We start from the raw sequence: 23,634 nt of genomic DNA on the forward strand, positions 1-23,634 counted from the left end.
GGCCCAGAACCGGTCACAGTACTCCTCCTGAGGCCTTGCCAGTGCCAAGTCCAGCAGGACAATTACTTCCCATTTCTTACATATGACATTCCTGTTAATATACCCCACAACCTTTTTCACAACTGCATCACATTGACAACTCATATTCCATTTGTGATCTACTATAACACCCAAATCCTTTTCAGCAGTACAACTGCCCAGCCAGTTATTCCCCTTTTGTAGTTGTGCATTTGACCTTTCCTTCCTAAGCATAGTACTTTGCACGTCTTTATTGACTTTCATCTTGTTGATTTCAGATCAATTTTCTAATTTGTCAAGGTCATTTTGAATTCTAATCCTGTCCTCCAAAGTGCTTGCAACCCCTCCCATCTTGGTGTTATCCACACATTTTATACATATGCCCCACTTCATTATTCAAGTCACTAATAGTACTGGACCCAGCCCTGACCCCTGCAGGAGCACATTAGATCGGGGTAAGCAAACCTTTTGGCCCGAGGGCCACATCTGGGTATGGAAATTGTATGGGAGGCTTTGAATGCTCACAAAATTGGGGGTTGGGGTGCAGGAGGGGGTGAGGGCTCCGGCTGGGGGTGTGGACTCTGGGGTGGGGTCAGAAACGAAGAATTCAGGGTATAGGAGGGGGCTCTGAGCTGGGGGGGCTCGGGGGTGCAGGAGGGTGGGACTGAGGGGTTCAGAGAGCAGGAGGGGATCAGGGCTAGGGCAGTGGGTCGGGCTGCTGGAGGGGGGGTCACGGGTGCAGGCTCTCAAGCAGCTCCCAGAAGCAGCGGCATGTCCCTCCTCCGGCTCCTATGTGGAGGCATGGCCAGGCAGCTCTGTGCACTGCCCTGTCTGCAGGCATTACCCCTGAAGCTCCCATTGGCTGTGGTTGCCGGCCAATGGGAGCTGCGGAGGCGGCACTTGGGGCAGGGGCAGCGTGTGGAGCTCCCCAGCAGCCCCATGCATAGGAACCAGAGGGGGGATATGCTACTGCTTCCAGGAGCCGCCCAGAGCCACGGCACACATGGAGCGGAGCAAGCCCTGGACCTCGCTCCTCGGTAGGAGCTTGAGGGCCAGATGCAGCCCCCAGGCCATAGTTTGCCCACCCCTGCACTAGATACACCCTCCCAGTTTTACAGCAAACCCTTGATAACTACTCCTGACTGTGGTCAACTATTTGTGTACCCAAATTATAGTAATTTCATCTAGATCACATTTCCCTAGTTTGCTTAAGAAAATGTCATGTAGTGACTGAAGTAAATAGGATGACATTCAATAAGGAGAAATGCAAAGTACTCCACTTAGGAAGGAACAATCAATCAGTTGTATACATGCGTACATACAGTTGTATACAATGCAAAATGACTATCTAAGGAGTACTGCAGAAAGGGATCTGGGGTCATAGTGGATCACAACCTAAATGAGTCAACAGTGTAACACCATTGCAGGAAAAAAACAAAAACCATCATTCTGGGATGTACTAGCAGGAGTGTTGTAAGCAAAACACGAGAAGTAATTCTTCTGCTCTACTCCGCACTGATTATGCTTCAGCCTGAGTATTGTGGCCAGTTCTGGGTGTCACATTTTAAGAAAGATGTGGACAAACTGGAGAAAGTCCAGGGAAGAACAACAAAAATGATTAAAGGTTTAGAAAACATGACTTACAAGGGAACATTGAAAAAACTGGGTTTGTTGAGTCTGGAGTAGAGAAGACAGAGGAAACACGATAACTACATAGTTTTCAAATACATAAAAGGTTGTTACAAGGAGGAGGGAGAAAAACAGTTCTCCTTAGCCTCTGAGGATAGGACAAGAAGCAATGAGCTTAAAGTGCAGCTAGGGTTAGGTTAGACATTAGGAAAAAGTTTCTGTCAGGATGGTTAAGTACTGGAATAAATTAGTCTAGAAAATAGTCCTGCCGTAAGTGCAGGGGACTAAACTAGATAACCTCTCGAGGTCCCTTTCAGTCCTACAATTCTATGACTGTGTCAGAAGTCTTACTAAACTCAAGATTTTCACATCTACTACTTCCCTCCTATGCAGTAGGCCATGAAGGAGAGAAAAATAACAGTAGGTCAAGAACACAAAAGCAAACTCCTAGAGCTGTTTGCTTCTGAAGTGAAAGATTTTTTTGGGCAGATGGGAGGAAACTTGCCTTTCATTTTCTTCTCTTTCCTGTTGCAGTCCCTTCTTTTATTATTTGCCCCAGATAGCTTCCTACAAGCTGCTAATCCACCCCACAATTGGTGGCTATCTCCCAGATGTTCTATACAAAAGGGTGTGGATGCGAGAGCTGGCAGCAAAGAGAGAGAGTCACAGGAGGAAGACAGTATAATCTTGCAAGTCAGGACTCATTCTAGAAAAGTCTTGAGACACCCTTTCTGCCAACACAACACCTTTTAATTGGCCTTGTGCAACTCTTGGGGACATCCTTACTCTTTAAGGACTAATGTGTTAGGACAGCAGTTCTCAAACTTTAGCAACCCACAGACCCCCATTTTGATTTTAAAATATTTGGAGGACCCCCCTCCCCAGCTCCTTGCTCAGCCCCTAACCCGCCCCCTTCCCCAAGGCCATGGCCCTGCTCACTCCATTCCCCCCTCTCTCCCCCACCTTCACTTACTTTCACCAGGCTGGACAGGAGGTTTGGGTGCAGAGTGCAGGCTCTGGGCTGGGAGTTTGGGTGTGGGAGAGGGTGTGGGCTCTGAGAGAGAGTTTGGGTGCAGGTCCTGGACTGGGGCAGGGGGTTAGGGTGTGGGAAGGGGTGAGGGGTGCAGTGCTTACCTCGGGCAGCTCCCGAAAGCAACTGGCACATCCATCTGGCAGCGGCTCCTAGGCGGGGGCCCCAGAGGTCTCCACACGCAGCCCCAGCCTGCAGGTACCGCCCCCATAGCTCCCATTGGCCACAGTTCCCAGTCAATGGGAGCTACGGAGACGGTGCTTGGGCTGGAGGCAGCATATGGAAACCCCCTTTCCCCCAACCCTGAGGCTGCAGGGATGTGCTGGCTGCTTCCAGGAGTGGCACAGACCCAGGGTCCCCATGCCAGGGAACGTGGAGGCGGCGCTGGGAAAGGGAGGGAGAGGAGTTGATTAGGGGGACCCACGAACCCCCTGGAATACCCCTGCAGACCCCAGTTTGAGAAATGCTGTGTTAGGAGAAAGACTAATCCTAAAATCCATACAGGGAGGACAGGAGCTTAGTTTTAAATGGTCTCAGCTGAAAGATCCATACTCAGAGATGCCAGATCTCAAGCCATGTAGATCATAACAACAAAGGATCTGGATAAAGTCTGCTGGCTTTTGACCCTGTAGTGTTGATACAGGCTCTTTCAAAGCTAATTCTCATACACCTCCACCCCACTCTCCATCATATAAATATGCTACTTTTGATCAGGAAAAGTCTAGATGAAAAAGAAATCGCAGGAGTGGGAGGCAGAATATTTCCACTGCTGAGGGTTTCATCTCAGTCACTACACAGGCCCCTGGTAAAGATTCATTAGGTACCCAACCGCATTAATTTCACCTCCAGCATTTTATTTAAAAGTATATTTTACACATAAAAAGAATCATGTGAGAGAAAGTAGGAGGCCTTGCCGTAGTCTGAATAGATCCCACTCTTACGCTTTCAGAAGCAAATATTGTTAGTAGAAGTTTACAGTTGAAGCCACCCTGCTGCCTCTTCCAGCCAATTAAACACCCACTTGTGCTAACCCTCCTAGGTAAGCAACAACTGTATCATTACTTTTATTCATATACATACAGCACCATGCACATTACCTTTGAATAGGTCCATATTAACGCCCCAGAGACTAACATTTATAATTATGCATTATGAATTTTGAATGAAAATCATGAAGTTCAAAGCCCTTCAGCATTAATAAAAGGTCTCAAAACACCCCTCTGATGGTGGTATTATATAATAGTTGATGTGGAGAAACTGAGGCACATAGGTTAAATAATTTGCACAAGCTGTTTTAATGCACTAAAAGTGAGGAGCAGAATCAAACTCCCATCTTCCACTCTCAAGCTAAAACTATTAGCCTAGACAATGCTTCCTCCCCTATTTAAAAAACCCACAACATTTTAAGTACTCGCAGCCATGGAAGTGAAAAGGTTACACCTGTAGCTCCCCAGCGAATACACTGGGGCCAATAAGGCCAACCACCCTTTTTGCAGGCAGGTACACAGCCTTAGGTTTAAAAAAAGTAACAGTTTATATGATCAGTTTCCCCACATACTAAGTAAACGTGTAAGAAAAGTAAATATAGTTTGTCAGATAGACCGACCTTGAACTAGGTGACTTTAGTAGACATTAACTTATTACATTTCTCCTGGTCTCCAAGACGAACTTTGTCCCTGTGACAACGGGCAGCTGATGCAAGGATAGGGAATTGAGCCTATAAAAGTCTAGCTGAAAGGTTTGGAAAATTCATTCAGGAGTCCACCACCTTCCACGAATGCTACTAGCAATTGGCAGCCTATCCAAAGAAGATGCAGTGTTTGAAAGTTATAGCTGTCTTACTACTTTGTGCAGCCCTACTGAGCCAGGTAAGAGCAGAAGGAAACATTTTAATTTAAATGGTCAGGCAATTACTAAGATGAAAGTTTGTGCTTACATGCATAAAATGCTGAACAGTATTTAGAGTTAATGGCAGTGTCTCTCTCAGTTACTTCAGCAAGTGAAGGCAGCACAAGCCAGTGGTCTGAGGGCAGCAGGAACCAGAAACTCTAGAGCTATTATCTCAGTTCTGACACGGACAGTGTCAGTTTAGGCCAGTAATTTAGTGCGTCTGCCTCAGTCTCTTCACCTATGAATGAGGATGGCTACTTCCGTCCCACGAGTACTGGAGCGCCTTAGTTACTTTTGATATAGAACTTTACAAACATACCAAGCAATAAGAATGTTTCAATAAGAATGTTATGATCTGACTGCCAAATGAGGCATCTGTAAATAAGTTATTTGCTGAGACAGGTATTTGAAGTCCATTAAACCCAAGCTCGGACTAACTGTGGCAGGAAGCCACCGTTCCTTCATGACAACTGTATTTCAATTTTGTTTCAGATACACTGTGCTTCCTTGCATCATCCAAGCTCTCAGCTAACAAGGCAAAGGAGGATGACACCTTTCTGGAGAGGGATTTCCCTCAGACCCATAGGAGCCAAATGCAGGGATGATAGTGAATGCGTCTCTATGCTATGCAGGTAACTACTCATTCCCACATGTTTAAGGGAAGGATAAAGGCACAGGAATGTTTCACACCAGTGTACAGGGGGAATTTTCACTGAATTATCCAATACTTGAGATGAAATTTATACTGTATAGAAAGAATAGCTGCAGCAACGGTTGGAACAACAGATTCAGACATTTTTCAAAATTAATTTTCTTAGTGCAAACTGCATGCAGAACCGTTCCTAGGAGTTCTATGGAGATTGGCAATGTCTTTTTTTTTTTTTGCTCTGCACTACAAAGACCATATATTTTCTAATAAAGATGTTGCAATTTAGAAGTGCTGGGCCCAGGATATTAGAGAGACAAGGGCGGGTGAGGTAATATCTTTTATTGGCCCAACTTCTGATGGTGAAAGACAAGCTTTTGAGCTACACAGGGCTCTTCTTCAGGACTGGGAAAGGTACTCAGTGGCACAGCTAAATACAAAGTGGAACAGATTGTTTAGCGTAAGTAGTTAACACATTCTAAGGGACCATTCTTGCAGGACAGACTTTGATTTTTAAAGCTAAAAAGCAGTCATCACTAATCTCCCTTCAAGCAGGTGGTGTCATTAAAAAGCAGCATCTCACAATAAAGGATAGACATTTTAATTTAGATGAGACGGATAAGGAACTCAGAAGTCTGAATGTGAATTAGTCTTACATTACTAGACACAAACAGAACAGGGCCTCTCTGCTGCCCTCCCTTTCCCATTTCTCCAACTACATCTAAACAAAGACACCAAAAACCAAACTACTACTAAATAACTGAACACAGACTCATATGGGAAAGCCCAGGCTGGTAGCAATATGCCCAGCACCCTACACCCCCAATCTAAGAAGGGATGGGTATAGTGCTTTGGCAGTGCACACTGAATTCATAGTGGGAAGTGAATAGAAAGGATATCTTTTAGTAGATAATAGAAGTCAAATTGTTATTTTAGATGCATTTGTGACAGGTTTTAGACTACAGTTTAACAAAACTGGTATGTTACCCCTCAGCCTTTCAGAGACGCAAGAGCAGGTACAGAAAGATGCATATAGAAGTAAAAAGGGATTTCCACTACGCAGTAAGGCATTCAGCATTAGCAGGGGTGTAGTCAAAGGACAGGCAGGTGTTCTTGAGCCAGTGTGCAAAGCAATAAAGCAAAGCCACCAAGCAAGGCAAACCAAACCTTGTGCATTTCATCTGCTGAGGAACTGATTTCAGGTCATCACTTTTTACAATACATTTTTGAAAGAAGAATGCCCTAGAAATCAAACAATCCCTCCCTGCCAGTGAGAGTCACTGATAGCATCATTATTCCCTAAAAAGTGCTTTCAGGATGTGCTGAAGTAGGACTTGAGAACTACTGAAAGAGTACACACCAGATTTACTTTAAATTCTAGTTACAGAGGGAGCTAAACCAAATGCACTATGTATGTGCATGTGTACACTGGGCTGAGACCTACATAACTACGTCAGCCCAGGCCTTTACTGATTCATACTATGTCCTTTTTTGCAGGAAGACTCGCTGTTCCCTAAGAATTTCCCGTGAGTGAGCTGTCACTAAGGAGAAGAAAATATTGTTACCTCTTACAACGTTCAACCTTATATATAAAATATTTATTAACTATTCTTAAGTTAGGACACTGAGTTATGCAATAGCATATATTTAATATTTTTCAGACAAACGTGATATATGAAATGATGTAGGGCATTTCATGAAAGTTGAAAGCATGCACTGGTCTAGACTGCACCTTCTGATGACAAGCTCAATAAAAGACCTTGCATCTTAGTAGTTTTTTTTTTTTTTTTAAATTGTTCACATTTTATGTTTTTCTATATGATAAACAAATTTGTATTTAGCAAACAGACTTGCTCTGTCTTGTGTCCAATGAACAAAAAGTCACAGTGGAGGGTGCAAGCTGGGGAGGCATTCCCGAAAGAGCGGGGGCATGCAAACTTTTTGGCCTGAGAGCCACAATTGGGTTTCCGAAATTGTATGGAGGGCTGGTTAGGGCAGGCTGTGCCGCCTCAAACAGCCAGGCATGACCCAGCCCCCGCCCGCTATCCAACCCCACCGGTTCCCTGACAACCCCCTTTCGGGACCCCTGCCCCATCCACCCCTCCCTGTCCCCTAACCCCTGGCCCATCCGACCCCTCCTCTCATTCCTGACTGCCCCCCGCAGGACTCCTGCCCCATCCAACCATCCCTTCTCCCTGACCTCCCCTGGAACCCGTGTCCCTGACTGCCCCCCACCACCCCATTCAACCCCCCCTCTCCTTCCTGACTGCCCCCCCCGGACCCTGCCCCCATTCAACCCCCCTGTTCCCCACCCTCTGACCACCCTGACCCCTATCCATACTTCCCCGCCCCCTGACCACCACTCCTAACTCCCCTGCCCTCTATCCAGCCCCCCTGCTCTCTGCCCCATTACTGCACTGCCTGGAGCACCCGTGGCTGGCAGCGCTACAGCCACGCCACCCAGAGCACCGTGCTGCCTGGCTGGAGCGAGCCACGCCACTGCACAGCACAGAGTACCAGGTCAGCCTGCAGCTGTGCTGCCTGGCAAGAGCTCGCAGCCCCACCCCCGCCCAGAGCATTGCGCCAGCAGTGCAGTGAGCTGAGGCTGCGGGGGAGGGGCTGGGAGCTAGCCTCCCGGGCCAGGATCTCAGGGGCCGGGCAGGAGGGTCCCGCAGGCCAGATGTGGCCCCCGGGCCGTAGTTTGCCCACCTCTGCGAACGTGTTAATGTCCATAGTCCAGCTGCACATTTTACCCTTTGGCCTGGTGAGCGAATAAACCAATCATCTCTCCTCCCACTGATACCAGTCAACAGTTCTCAGGCAAGCAGCCCTTCTGAGAAAGGGAACAGAGTGAGCAATCTTATTAAACAAGAACCTCAAAACAGCAGATTCCTTCAATACTCCAGTGTTCCCCACGGTATTTGGAAGAAAACAAACCTATTGCTGTCAAACTGCTCAAATCAAGTAAGAGCAAGTTTAACTGAGTAACTATTTCAGTGATTATCACGTTTGCATGCTAATCAACAGGGCTGAAAGAAACAAGACCACTTCCACTGAATCAAGTGAAATATCAAAATAAGTCTCGTGCCACCTGCATAACAGATACTCTTCTCCCTTGTCATGCATGGAAACAGGTAGATATTGCGAGGGCATGAGGACCCCAGAGAACTGAGTTGGAAGATGGAATACCACTGAGGAGGAACCCTACACAAGATACAAGCACAGTGTTTATAAAGTTTAATACAGAAAATCTATTTGATATTTATTAAACTTAGTTTCTCCAGTTACAGTTTTGCATTGTACAAAGCATTTTAATGACACAGTAGTTAAAAAGATCTTTACAAATTGAAATGTGATACCCTTTTCTCCAAATATTTTAATTGCCATAAATTTGTTTAAAAATACACATTAAACGCATGTTTCAGACACTAAACTTTCTATAATCTCAATACCACAAAATACATAGAATATACTATACAGATGTGGAAAAATCTAGTTAGTATATAATACTTTGCTCACCATTAACAGCTTTATTACGTGAAATGCACATACTGACTTAGAAATCCTAATTTTGAGCCTCAAAGTACCCTTTGAAATTTCAAATGTATTGCAACAAATAAAATCACAGTTTAATTTTTTTGTAAGTTTTGGTTGAAGATCGATGCCTAGAAACAAAATGTAAGACATGGACTTGTCATGTACAAAGCATAGGATAGAGACATCCCGTCATTAACAGTACCTTTCTGCATGATTAACAAGGGCTTTGAAGTGGTAGGTTAAAAGTTACCCTCCCCTGCCCTACCCAACCCTCCTCAAAAGAAAACACAACCCTTCTTCACCAAATAATAATAATTTCAAATAAGATAAAGGATCTTTAATAAATATATAAGCACTTTATCCTCCATATACAAAATTTCTTCAAACCATTTAAAAGGGGGACAAGATACAGACGTCAGTCACTGTGCTTGAAAAAGTCATGTCTGGTCCTTGTAGTTGAACTTTCAGATATTTAATGCCAATGCAGCCAACAAATATGGGCTACAATACTTGTGTACCTAACTGCATGATTTCCTACGGTTATATCTAAAAAATTCAAGACTGGGAACATTTCATTCCAATTTGCCAGTATTGACCCCATTAATAAATATGGAGTTACATCAATTGGAATGGATGCATTTCTGTTAAGTTTCCAGATGGAATTAAAGCAGGTAAAAAAGTTTACATGTGGATAGCCTATATAAACTATCCTGAAGCAGCACTTCAAACTGCTCAACATAGTGTATTCAATTTAATCTCAGCTGAATATTGGAATAGAGAAAGAGCTAATGCTGTCATTCTCTAAGACTGTTCTATGAACTGGCCAGGCTCATTGCTCTAGCATCCTCAATAATTTTCACTATGAGACAAGAATCTAGTTTTATTTTTATAGCTACCCCCGCTCTTTCCTCCTAACACTGCTATGTTTAAATGGCATCACAGACAAAACTCCTTCAAAAATAATGTGATTTGACATGATTCTTTTTGTACTTCCATCTCCAGGAAATCAGTCCTCTTAGAATAGTCTGTGTTTGTCTAACAGAGTTGCTTAGCAAAAGCTTTGGCGCCTCTTTGTTTAAAGATATCTAAGATTAGCTTTGTGTTGGAAATATACAGCTTTCCATAATACTGATTCACGAGACCTAAAGTAATTCAATCCTCGACCTAAATATTTATGAAATATTTGTTAGGGCGCTAACCAATGATTTGGAAGTTACTTGCTCCCCAATGGGTAAATTAATTCAAACTTGACTTGCTCAGGCCCTTCTGTAACTGTTTTAATATAAACACTGCAATGACAGTAAATTTTTCTGCTAAGTAAACAAAATATTAAATAAAGCAAAGGTAGTCTCTTTCTACTAGTTTGGCAAACTACACAGTTGCATGCCTAAGGATTTATTTCACTTGCCCCAGGCAAATATGAAATTATATTCATAAAGTACTGACTCTCTATATGTTGGGGTCATTCATAAATACATTTTAGGGTGTTTTTTTTTTTTTAAATCACAGCAATCAAGCCTCAGCAATCTAAAAGAATATACATTGCACTCCTGTATAATATCAAGATTCATCACCAGTAAGATGGTGATTCAGCACTCAGTTTAATAAATAATATATCAATATAATCAGTTGCACTATAATCTAAAAACAAGTATAACATACTTTGGACAGACTGAGTTCATATATATATATATACATATATATACACACACATATATATTAAAGACACATACAATACAAATTGCATACTGCCATCAAAGACAAAAAAAGAGCCATCCAATGTGCTCTAATATTTCAAATCAAAATAAATCATGGGTTATTTTGTTCTGGTGTCCTGAAGGCTCATTTACAATTATAAATGATGCAACTTGTCATTTTGGAATCTGAAAATTTGACAGCAAATTCAAAATAGTTTTCATGTCTGAGCAAGCCTAGTCTGATTATTAAGCCTTTTTTTTATTTTTTTTTTAAAAAAAGGTTCACCACTGGGAGGACTGGGGTGGGTGTGGAGGGATGAATAAAAACTACAACACTGATGTGTGTTAAAATGTAACCATATAGGGAACCCTTAGTATCAGGAGTTAAGGATTCCTTCATGGTAAGACACTGTGCAACTTGCATTAGCACTCAAATGACATGCGTTTCCCACATTGCTGCTTAAAGGTTAAAAAAGGACAGGTTTTGTTAGCCTGCATTTTGACAGAGAGATGGACGCTTATGAGCGATTTTCATTTTGTTTTAGCTACTCTATCAAGCAAAATAAAATTCTCTCTCTCTCTCTGAAGCAACGGGTAAATCTCAAGTTAGATATGCTTTTGGAGTTGTCAAACTGAGTTTAATCCATTTGAAATGGCCTAAGTCGATGGAGGAGTTTGTTTTTTTTAACAAGACCAGTGTATATGTCTTACACAGATAGAAAACCTGGGACAATACTCCAGAAGGATTTCACCAGAACGTATACTATTTAGGCAGGCCTCTACCTGCCAGTTCAGGTCCCCATTTTGACAGACTGTAAAGAGTCTTCTAGATTTTTTTAGACAAACATTTAGAATCCATTGGTCTGGAGCTAAGGGATACACTAAACTGGTCTCTTGAAAAATGTACCACGCAAAGATACTGATGAGACTCTAGTTAAGAAAAAATGATATTCCCAGAGATGAGACCATTACTGCCTACATCAACGGTAATGGTGCTCATAACGGAGCAAGCTAGAAACAGCCATGCCGGCTACTGCAGCCTTATACAAAAATAAAATTAAAAAAAAATACAAACAATGCAGCTTCTAAGAAGGTATTTTTATATAGCGTCAAAAGTGTGCTAGGCACTTTAGAGTATTACAAAGGAAAGAGTTGACAGTGTCCCATTAACCACGATGCAGAGTTTGAGAGTAAAGAAAGTTCCATCTCTAATAGTGAACACAGAGAAACTAACTTACATAGTGATTCAAATAAAAAGGGTACTCAAACAGACCTGAATGTAGGCTGAAGTATAATGGGGAAAGTCATAGGTTGACTAACTGTCTCCATTTGTATGTAGCAAACTTTTCTGGAAGTACAAATAATGTTGGAACACATAGGAAGCTCTACGAATATGCAGCTACAGTTTAGTCAAGTTACTAATTTGCAAAACTTTTTAACTCTTAAAGCCCATAGGACATACTGCAGTACTAAGTAGCGTAGAATTCTATTCCTTCTTTTGAGGTTGCCATCATTTTGGCACTTACACAACTACACACAAATTTAGTGCAATAATTTTTCTGAACATGCACGTTCACATCTGGTACAGAATAAAGGGGCAATGGGAAATAAAAACAAAGCAGCATTCCATAATACCACTCTAAACGGTTCAGAGTTTGACTCTTTAAAAGGAGACCACTGTAACAGGAAGTCAGTTTCTATGACACACACTAGGATGTTGAAAAAGAAATGGAATTTTACCAAAAGTACTGCAGAAGACCAACTCCATACAGTATACATGGTCCTGCTGTAAAACTTCATCTTGTAAACAGTTCATAAAATCTTCATCTAAAAGTAAGGCATAAGGCACACCAGACATGATGGGGCACTAAGCAATATTGAAAGAAATATAATTTTTAACCTTTTACTCAGACAATAACAACCTTATGTGGAAAGGTACTTTGGATTACAACTTCTTAAAAGCAGCCACTTGGAACTCAATGCAGGATTCTTGTTGCACCAACATACTTCTAAAGTGAATATTCTGCTCCCCTAAAACATCTAACATTAACGGGGGCCTCCATTAACATGGGGCTAAACAGAAGTTTTAAATAAATTCTACATCAGAACAGTTTCACAATGTCCCTGTGAAAGATGTGCTCTGCACCTCACAATGGCCATTATCACGTGATAGCGTCCATCAATTAGCAGACCCCAAAAAGGAAAAGATGGATATTTTTATTACTTTTTATGATTTTTGGTTTTCCAGTCAATGGAAATGATACAAACAGCTCTAATAGGAATTATTTATCTGTTCTTTCAACTGTTCAGTTGGCTGCTTCAGTAAGCGTCAAATAACGACAAACAAGGAGACAAAACTTGTTTTAAATGGAGATATAAAAAAAGCACAAGATTGTCCATTTATGAAACATTTCCAGTATGCACCTATCAGAGACTGAAGCTCATTCTCACACCACTTCCATATTGCATTAAATGCAAGTTTACTGTAATGTTTTGTGATTGCTCTAGTGTTAACCAAGTGTTCTGAAATTGTATTGAAAAAACAATCCAAGTTAGACATAACTAAATATCTTTCCATATACATCTCTTATATTTTCATTTAACTGAAATATCTTAATGTGTAGAAGAATATCTCTGGAACTTTTCTCAAAATTTAGTACAAATTCTGCAATAATAAAACTGTATTTATTTAAGATTTGAGTCATAGGCATTAGGCATGAAAAACATGGTGTCCCTACACTTTAGAACCTATCAACCCTTATTTTCTTTTACAAGCACTACCACCACAAGACATTACAGAGTAACAAGCTCACGCAGTACTTAAATAAAGTGTCTACATTTAATCTCTGCTAAGTACTTGATGGGTAAGTTTATAGGAAAAAATAGCTAAGTCTTAAAAGAGCCCATAACTGGGCTTCGTAAAAATTTTTAAAAACAAATGAAAATAAATAGGATTTAAAACTGATTAGTTATGTATTATTGACTGGAATTCCAATCTCAATGCAGAGCAGTGAAGCCATATCTTAATATGTAGCCAATTTTAAAATATTTAAATAACTTAAAAATGAGAATACTGAAGAAGTCCATTAACATGATGTGGTTTGGGGTTAAACACACAGAGGAGGATGGGAGAGGTGAAAGCATTCCTTGCTTTTAGTGTCAACTAAGCAATGTGTTATGGCAGTCTTCCTTATTGACATGACACAGTGTTGTGGAGAAAAATCAGAGGCAGCAAGAAAAATGTGTTCTACTTTTGATTCCTTCAGTTCAAGATATCACTTAGCATCCAGACGCAACCAATGTAATCCCTGTCGGGTGTAACGCACTAGGTCTGTCATGATGCTCGAATTAAAGATCAGAGGGCCCATAACTTTATCCAGTTCAGCAAAGAACTCTAGAATGACACAAGAAAACAAATCAAACTATGCACACACACACTCACATTGACTTCCCTTTGGAGAATGTGGTACTGAGGAGGAATCCACCTATGACATACTAACAAATATTACACATCTCTCACAGACAACACCAGGGGAGAGAGAAGAGGTGGAAGGAGGTGAAAATGGTACAGGAATGAAAGGGAAAAAAGGTTTCTTTCCATTTATTGTTTTAGAGACAATTTCCAATAGAAAACTAAACATTTTTGCAATAAAATGATTGATAGGAACAGATGGAAAACGGTTTGCACTGAAGTTAAACAGTCTCAGAAGTGGTGAGTTCCCTCTCAAACAAATTTGCATATTCATTAAATACATTTTTAGAAATGGAAATCTGAGTCCATCATTGTAAACTGTAAGTTACATCAAGTCCCAAAAATTATATCTGGCTATATATTGCCAGTGTGAGGCTTATTTATACCATTCAGAATCAAGATCATAGGAGAAGTCTGAGATATTACTGAAATTCTAAGGGAATAATAATCCATCTTTCCCTACAGCAAAACACCAATTGACAAAACATCCCTGGTGTACTATTAGCAGATTCTCTCAATGTGAAAGATCTGTTAGCACTTGTGGCACAATTCAACACATTTCATTTTACAGTCAGGTTCTGCCAAGTCTTACCTCTTTGCTCTTTAGAAAGCTGTTCAGCTTGGTCCCAAATTTCAGTGGCATAGAGAAAGTTGGATGTAACCTGGACATAGCTGGCTGCCATCTGGTGGATTCTCTGTGGAATAGTCACAGAAGAACTGCTCCCTGAAGGGTTGGTTGCCCCCGAAGAGTAATTCCCTGAATTTCCTGGAGATAGCTTCGGAGATACCGGAGATGGCATACCAACAGGTTTGCTAGTTTAAAAAAAAAAAAAAAAAAAAAAGCAAGCAAGATTTTTAAAATACAAAACGTAAAAATATGTATGTATTCGGACACATCAAGCTGCATAATGTATTAATCTAGAATTATAATAGTTTGTACTTCTATAGGACCTTCCATCCTTGGATCTCTCTTTACCTACATTTAAGTAAAGAAACCAAGAAGTTTAAGTGACTTGTCCAAGGTCACATGAAGTCTGCATCAGAGCTGAGAACAGCATCCAAGACTTTGAGTTCTGTGGTTTAACCTTATGACCAAACTTCCTCACCATTTAATTTAATCATTTTATAGAGGAACGTTTAATAAATGTAAGTTAAGGAATGCACTTAAAAGAAACCTCCGAAAAAAATCAGAACCCCAAGAAAGGGCTATATTGCCATACATGTTAGATTTTCAAATTTTTAATAGGTTGAGAAATTTCAAATTTTAGAAGGTTACTTCAGATTTATATGTTCTCTGACTACACAGAACACAGATCAATACATCTAAATACTACTCCGAGGATTTAAACAATACAAGTAAATTGCTCCCTATGTTTTCCCATGGAGTTGTTGTGTTTTGAATATATTGTTGCAAGCTCAAATGGTTCCAGGCCAGGCATTTTAGGAAATCTATTGTCCTCTTAATGCTGGGGGGGGGGGGGTGGAGAGGAGGAGTGTGTGTGTGTGTGTGTGTACACAGAACCCATTAAAATTAGAGAGTTGTGTATTAATTCCATACAGGAGGCTACTGCAGTAAGGAGTTATTTAAAATCACGCTTGGAGTGCTTTCAAGGACAGCAGTGTTTTAAAACATTTATCTGAACAATTAAATGAACACATTTAACAGTTCATCCGACACATAGCTGAAGCCTGGATCCTTGCAACAGTACAACTGGCTAATGGGACTTCAGATAAAATTATATAACATGAGTAAACAGTGACTTTATAAACCTTGCATAGGCACTTTATTGTACATAAATTGAGATACAGGAAATAGTTTTCACTTTAAATGTTGAGAGTTTGGTTCTCACAGGAAAGATATCTAGCTAGTTTATCAACCAATCACTGAATTCAGCTCCTGCAGATTATTTTCTTTCATTCCCTCTCCCCCACAAGATTTAAAATGTCTAAATCAAGAAAGAAAGTAGTTAAATGTACAAGTTACAAAGCTGCTTACCTTCCCATGCCAGGTGACGGTGCTTGAGAGTTATTATAGGAATTCTGTTTGGGAAAAATAAGTTTGCGGGGTGATTTCCAAGGGCATGTTAATTGCTTATTAAAACAGGTTTTTACAAATGGATACATTTCTTTGTGCTAAGCAAAAGTCTGAACCAGTATGGGAGAATCAAAGCACTTTAAATTTGGACAAAATATCCCATTTTACTGCTGACAAACTAAGGCACCAAGAATTCAAGTGATCTGCCTAAGGTACATAGCAAGCCAGAAAGAGAGCTGGGATTAGAACTCAGGTCTCCTACTTAATTCCTTCCATTAACCACTAGACTATTGCCTCTGGTGGCAAGTTTCATATTTTTTCCAATCTTCTCCTTTTAACAGCAACGTGAAAGCTGTTAACACTGGCATTGAGCAATTAGACTCTTTCCTCAAAAGACAGAAATTATATTAGCATGCTCTTCTCTTTTTAAAGCTAGGATTTCCAAAGAAGCCTACAAGCTTCCAAATAAGATGCCTAATTCCTATTGGCTCCTTGGAAAATCCCAGCCTAAATTCAGATTAAGCAATCTCATCCGAGTTTTAAATGTCCTGACCAAGCACCTCATCTGGAACAACCTAGATTCAAATAAGTGAGTAAAAGGAGGTTTTTTTTCAGCCTCTGGTAGGAGGTTTAAACCTGATCTAGATTTAAAACAGGTTTTTACTGAAAATTCTAGAAAGTCTCATGGAAGTATATGAAAGTTCAGGCAAGCTGGCTAAGAGCACTGTCTTTGGAACTTTGGTAAAGCTGTTAGATGAGCTAAAAATTATTTACTCAAAACACCAACTTCTGCAAATGTTGGACAGCTGCAGTCATAAAATGTACCACTAGAAACAGAATTCCCTTAAGATCATACATGAAAGTGAAGGTTCAACTTTGTAATGTCTGCAGCCAGGAAGATGTACTTTTTATCCGCTCTAAAGAATAAACAATTCAGCAGATTTCAAAGCAGACAAAAGCTAGCTGAAATTATTATAAATGGAAAACTATTACACTAAGACCAGTAGGGTTATGACAACATTGTGGTCATGCTGCAGTAACAAAAAAAGTTCTATCACACTGAACATGAGTTTACTTTAAGGGCCACGTTTCCAGACGGGGGCATATCAAAGTACACGTGTAAGAGAAATCAGGAGAGTACCTTGGAATTTCCTTTTTTTTTTTAGGACTATCTCAGTAATACAGTAACTTTTTACCTTTAGATGTTCTGTCAGTGTTTTAGAGTATTTCAATGCACTCTCCTTCTTCAGCTTGAAAAGCCTTAAATATAACAGGGACTGGCATCGAAGACTGGGCAAAAAAAATGGCAACACGTTTAACAATGAGTGTGTGCTTACACAGTTCAATAATGCAAGTAAACAGCTAGCAGCTGTGTGTTTTTCAAACACTCTGAGGTATGGAGTTGTAGTTTTGCCATCAATAGTAACAATGTTTAATTAGCCAGGGAAACTAAAGATAGTCTAAGCTTGAGCACAAGACTTCAGATATACACTTTTCATTGTCTTTACTTACATAACCAGAGTCTTGCTCACTGAATTGGGAATATAACTCTAAATCATCTCCTAGACTAGCAAATAAATGAAGCCCATTACACCAGGATGTGCTGATACAACATGCAGAGTCTGACGACATATTTCCACCCCTCACACAACATCAAACTGATTCCTGTCTTCTCTGCACTCAGCAGCCTGAAGAATTTGGAGTGTTAGTAAGGTGATTTGTTGACATATACCCCAAGCTAACTAATCAGTAGGTGGGCACAAGATCTTTGGGCTCCCCATGTCTTCTACTGCTGCTTCTTTCAACCCTAAGGGTCAGCGTGCAGTTCAGCGTCAAGGCCAGCTTTACAAAGCAGAAGCTAAAATCAGTGCTATAGCACCTTTATTTCTTAAGCAATAAACGTTGATATTCCTGTTTCCAGAAGAATCACTACATTATTTAATGCAACCACTATGCTTTATGGAATACAATGGCAGAGAAATATACATTTAACTTGACAGCAACACTGTCAATTTCTCATAACAGGAAAACTCCACATCCACGTTAAGTGTGAGCATGGAAGCAGAGCTACAGACACACTGATGCTGCAGCTTTAGTAACGTAGTCTAACTCCACTCAAAAATTCACGAGCATATAATAAGTAGTCCAAAAAACTGTCTGTTTTAACCACACATGCCTTTAATATTAAGCTTGTCATATCTATAGATCAGTCTTTTCACATCGCGTCCCTCTTATCCCGGTCCACCCTCCCGACCCAGGAGCCACAGTCAGGAGCAGGGCTGTGGCTTCCAGGGACATGGGCAGCGGTACGGGACCGAGGCTGGGGCTGGAGCCACAGCTGGGCTGGGTGCCAGGAGCCAGGCAGCACTCCCTCCCAGGCCCCCATTGAGGCTGGCCTGGACGGACCCCACTGCGCCTCCCTAAAATGTTCCTCCATGCCCCCCTAGGAGAGAGCACCCAACAGTTTGGGGACCACTGCCATAGATGGATCAGACATGACAAGGAAATCGGACTCCCATCAAAAGTATTAGCTGACTGCTCACCTTTCACTAAGTTGATAAGTGAGAAAGAAGAACAGGTTCTTGGCACTACTGACATCACTTTAGTGATAAAACCTAAAGTAAACTTTTTTTTGTCCTAAATGTATCCTTTTTATTCCCTTAATATTCAAATACACAGGAAGGTTAATACCAGACATGAAAGGGAGAAGCTATGCTGGCTCTCACTATCTCAGGTAGTGGTCCCCAAACTTTTTACCTTTTGCCTTCCTTCCCTTAACCCGTCTGCACACCCTTGGCCCCGGAGCCGGGACCAGAAGTGAGGCTCCAGCTCTGGGAGCACTGGGGCCATAGCTGGGAGGGGAGGCAGGAGTGGAGCCTCGGCCAGGGGCCACGACTGGGCAGCTGGGGCCAGCAGCCAGGGCTGGGAGCAGAGCTGGATGGCGCTCCCTCCCAACGCAGGCTGGCCCCGGCCCCAGCTGCGTCCCTCAGAACGTTCCTCCACACCCCCCGATTCTAAGGTTCAATGAAAACCTCAAATACCTTGCAGCACTGAACTTACAAATTCAGTTAAAAACGAAATAGTTAAAAATACCACTGTAAGTAACCTTTGGACACAGTGCACCCACTAATTTGACTCAAGATGTTTTATTACACCAAAATGTACGAACCAAAGCACTGCTAGCCTTTTATCTGCAGCCGTAGCATCTGGCGCCAAATAATTCTTCAGTTTCATAGTGTATCTGCAAACAAAGACATCAAGTAAATGACAAATAAAATAAAGCGTGATGTTCTTTATCAGTTGCCATTTCTCATTTAATATTCTTTTAAGAAAACTATTAAGGCTTAGTTCCAGCTGCCCTCATATTTTACCAGAGATTCATAGAGGATTTACTCAAAAGTCTGGATGAGGAAAGTTTTGGAATGTTTGTTTTTATGTTACAATTTGCACTAATATTAAGACTCTTAGATGAAAGGATTTAAAAGTCCTTTTAAAAAAACAACAACATTAAACCTCAAAATATGGATAAGGTGGGTAAATTTTTTACAGATGAGAGATTGCAAGTATTGGTGGCAAAATCAAGAATAGAATCAGGGCACCTGCTCCCATTTCCCCAGCTCTGATCACTAGGCTTCGCTTACTACTTGCTTTATAAAGCTTACTTGATTAATTCCACAGTTTCTGAATACATAGGGAACGGGGACTTGGATTCCTGAGCATTTTTCTCCAATGCATTGCCACATTCGATGAAAGACACTACAGCATCAAGATAGAAAACAGCTTTCTCAAACCTGTCAGACTGAAGAGAATGAAACTTTAAAAACAAAAATATAGAGAAGTGGGAGAGAATTACAGCACTAGAGAAGAGTATAGGTTCAGAAGAGTTAAACCAACCTAACCTTATGTGCAACCACCTGATAGATGTTTTGGGTTCTACTTACCAATGCATCTGCATTGTGCTTTAACTTCTTTGCTTCTTGTAAATAATGATCAGCCGAGTACATCCTGCAACATAAAAAACAGAAATTCTGAGTTTAATAAGATGAAAATTGAATCCCTTTCTGTGTGTCAAGCTTTGTAACTATGGGATCTTTTGACATTGCTTATTCTTCCTTCCTCAAGTTACAGCACATATAATTTTTATCATAAAGACCTTTCGACAGTTAAATTTAGTTACTTCGGTTACTTCCAACTATTGTTTTAAGACTGCTAAGAGTCACTGGATTTAGCCAACTTTTTCCACATTCCCTAGCCAAGCAAATCAGACATGTTAGCAAAGGTGTGAGCTATCTGACATGTCCTAGTGCAGAGCTCCCAGTCTGCAGATCAAAGAATAGTATTAACCAGATACGAAACTTTCAAAAGAAATCAAGACATGTTCAGATGGAGATTCCATTGCTATTTTTGAAGTTAGGTCACAGAAGCTGATTGTGGTATATGGCTGCATGACCTAAAGCAAGCTCCAAAGAATAATTACAAGAGATCTTGAATTTTCTATTTTACTGTATTAAATGCTGTATTTGCAAGGTCATTGTCTAAAATCTGAACAAGACTCTCCAAACATCCAAAGGAGACTGTCCAAGCAACTCCAAACCCTGCAAATAGTTGGAGTTAATCATTCCCCTATTTCACCACAACATGAAGTACTGGGCACACCTGATTTCATTTAAAGTCAGCATTTTATAACAGTTTATTTAAAAGTGAACCATAATCTCCTTTCTTAGAGGTACTAGTTGACACTATACAAGGAAGAAACATTTTTAAAAATCAGTTTACTGTCATGTAAAACCACAAATACTAAAATGCCTAATTATAACTATATGGTTATTGCATGGTGTCACTGCAGAGCATAGTCAAAGCCACCCAGGTGCCCTAATTATGCATTTCCGTACCTTAATATATTTGAATTTCTTTTAAGTTTATCCTGAACTCAATTTCCTGGCTTTAACATATTTGGCTTGTGGATAACTATAACTTGCCTCTAACTACAGATACGTGCTCCAAACTTCCACTCCATCATAACTTGATTTTGTCTGGGAATACATAGCAGAAGAAAAACAAACCACTCCCATAATCAGGTTGTTTACATATGGTCCTTTATGTTGGCCCCTAAAAGTACTTAATCCAGAAAGCAATAATTTTAAATCAACCTTGAATTAGCTGATAAAACTAGAACTGAGCCCCTGTCGAGAACACCCAAGAATTGCACGAAATATTTCATGAATGGATAATCTTGATGTGAATTTGGGAACATTTTTTACTGATTCACATTCTCCAAAATTTTTCAACTTTGATAATACAAGAACAAATGATTCCATGTTCCCACTTTTGTGAATCAGCAATTCCAGAGGCAGAGGATCCTCTCAATGACTGAGAGCAGTCACTGACCCAGGAGGTCAGGAAGGGAAGCCAACTCAGCCCAAAAAGAGGACAGGCAGACTGGTCTGGTGGAACGTGAAGTGAGTCAGCAGAAAGGGAGATAGTATTTCTTAAAAATGGACACAGGACAATCACATACTGTCAGAATCCACTGCTTGCTTGTTTCAGGCTGAGTACGAATACACAAAGGAGGCTATGGCTCCTGGTAGTGGTTGAGACGTCTGCCAAAATTAGTGATACATGTGTCAGGCAGGCATACAATTACATGAACAGCATGCAGGTCTCCAGAGAATAGTACTGTACATGCATGACAAAGAACATCCCCTATACATAGGAAGCTACTATACATTTTACAAGTTACACACTGAAATTAGTGCCCTGTTTAGGGAAGAGGAAATGTAATGTGCATGGCAACTCTCACTGCTCTCACCTGTCATCAAAAACAAGCTTTGCTCTTCGGGACTTTGAGCTGTCTGTAGCTGGGGTAGATGCAGGAGGGCAGTTTGATGAACTGTTTAGAACCTTTTCCTGAGAAGAAAAAAATTGTCACAATTAGTAATTATAAAAGCAGTTAGAAATCTGTTTTAAAGAGATGATTGTTCATTGCTTAAGTTCCTCCTGGTGGTCTCACACTTGTTAAATGCAAACTAGGTCAGCTTTGCAGCAGGTTAATTGCCATTCACATTTACCACTTATACATCATGACTTTCAAAGGCTTCTCTCCTCATTGGTGCTACAACATATGTTGGGGGTGGAGCCAGACCGAGGATCAAGGAACCATACCAGCTCCCTTCCAATCCTCCCACTCTGGGCTAAATGGATCTCCTCTAGAACAAATCTGACAAAAGGTTTCCAGGCACAACTGAATGCCCCTCCTCAATTCAGTAATGGCTAACATTCATGTTTTTACTATCCTTCTAGAAGAGGTGCTGCATGTATTTTCTGCTTTTCTATTCCTTTTAGAAGAATCAACTCTATAGCATGATTTTTGCTTTAATATTTCGGAAGTGGAGTGATCATTCTATTTTTCAAGCATTCAAAATGTGCAAGAAGCCTTCACAAAGAGACATGGCTCCTGCCCCCCAAAATCATACAACTTCAGCTCAACATGACATAGTAAGTGAGAGAGAAGGTGGGTGGAGTAATCTTTTATTTGACCAACTTCTGTTGGTAAAAGACAAACTTTCAAGTGCTTCAAAAAAACCAGCAATATATAATCTCCCTTCACCCACCACCAAAATGCAGCCACTTCAGAACAGAAATACAGCCAGCTGCAGCAAACGTTCAGTGGCACATAAAAGACTATACTAATTTAAGACAGGAATTAAAACCAAATTAAACTATAAGGAGATAGTAATTACCAAATTAAAAAAAAATGGTCAGACTTGACTCAGTGTTAATGTAGAGAAAAAAAAGATGCCAGTAAATCTACAATATAATCCCCTATAGGCTCCTTGGAAGTCTCCCATGCAGGAACTGACTAGACCAACCCTGCCTGCCTTACAAAATCTGATGAAGTCAGCATCTGAGGTGGATGTCTGAGCTCCTAGTTTAGATATTTCACTCGTTTGCTATTCTTGACCACCAAGTTACATTTTTCTCAGTTCCTGTCTATTTGTTGTTTCAATCTGCAGACTTGGCTGTTATGATTAGTTTCTCTTTGCTTCAAACATTACTGAGGTTAGCAATTTAGAAGATTTGCCAAGTACTGCAACATACCAATTACATCCCTAATGCCTCATTAGGCTTTGAGCTTCTGTTTGCTGCAGAGGCCTCAAGACAAGATGGCACCAATACGCTACAATGCAATCCAGACCCTGTGAATTATAGTCACATTTTGCCTTTGACATATTACGTTCTTGCCAACTGATAGTACAGCAGTCAGTGAGAACTGCTTATCATACAGCTAGGTTTAATACCACCATGTTTTATCAGACATCCTCAGATGTTATCCACCACGCAATAGTATCCATTTATATAGGTGAGAGCAGGCAGAATCCCTAATTCCCTCTCCACACATACATACACAGAAACACAGTGTAATGCCACAAGAACTCATTTTTTGCACAAGAATCTGCAATTTAGCAAACCTGAACTTCCTCCCAAGCTGTTAGTTTCTAGAGATTTTTCTTTGCAAAATCTCCTGTCCCACTCCATCTTCTCCCCAATTCAAACATAAACCTCTTTATTCTCCTGATGGCAGCTAATCAGATCACCTGGCTTCCACACCAGATGAAGTCACAGACTAGCTCTGTAGCCCTGTGAAGAATCCTTCCCTGAAACACACCCTCGGGGGGCAGG

The 23,634-nt window shown here is 40.8% G+C and overlaps 2 protein-coding genes across 7 annotated transcripts in view; one reads left to right on the forward strand and one right to left on the reverse strand.

Annotated features, from left to right (window-relative positions):
* Positions 1–2,800: 2,800 nt before the first annotated feature.
* On the forward strand, positions 2,801–7,053 carry LEAP2 (liver enriched antimicrobial peptide 2). Its single transcript, XM_007063617.4, has 3 exons — positions 2,801–4,545; positions 5,060–5,199; positions 6,711–7,053. The coding sequence occupies exons 1-3, from the start codon at positions 4,489–4,491 to the stop codon at positions 6,745–6,747; spliced, it is 234 nt and encodes a 77-aa protein (XP_007063679.3). The 5' UTR covers positions 2,801–4,488; the 3' UTR covers positions 6,748–7,053.
* A 1,391-nt stretch (positions 7,054–8,444) lies between these two features.
* AFF4 (AF4/FMR2 family member 4) overlaps positions 8,445–23,634 on the reverse strand; it is a 75,860-nt gene continuing 60,670 nt past the window's right edge. For 5 of the 6 annotated variants that reach the window (XM_027826074.3, XM_043552610.1, XM_037907743.2 and 2 more), the window contains 8 exons: positions 21,764–21,861; positions 19,896–19,959; positions 19,617–19,753; positions 19,124–19,195; positions 17,151–17,244; positions 15,916–15,959; positions 14,512–14,732; positions 8,445–13,841 (listed from right to left, as the gene is read on the reverse strand). In XM_027826074.3, the coding sequence (XP_027681875.1) occupies positions 13,723–13,841; positions 14,512–14,732; positions 15,916–15,959; positions 17,151–17,244; positions 19,124–19,195; positions 19,617–19,753; positions 19,896–19,959; positions 21,764–21,861 (849 nt within the window). In that variant the 3' untranslated portion in view covers positions 8,445–13,722. Of the gene's footprint in view, positions 13,842–14,511; positions 14,733–15,915; positions 15,960–17,150; positions 17,245–19,123; positions 19,196–19,616; positions 19,754–19,895; positions 19,960–21,763; positions 21,862–23,634 lie in introns of those variants that run through there. The other variant, XM_043552611.1, reaches the window with a different exon arrangement.

This window comes from Chelonia mydas, chromosome 8, assembly GCF_015237465.2.
Source record: "Chelonia mydas isolate rCheMyd1 chromosome 8, rCheMyd1.pri.v2, whole genome shotgun sequence".
NCBI lineage: Eukaryota > Metazoa > Chordata > Testudines > Cheloniidae > Chelonia > Chelonia mydas.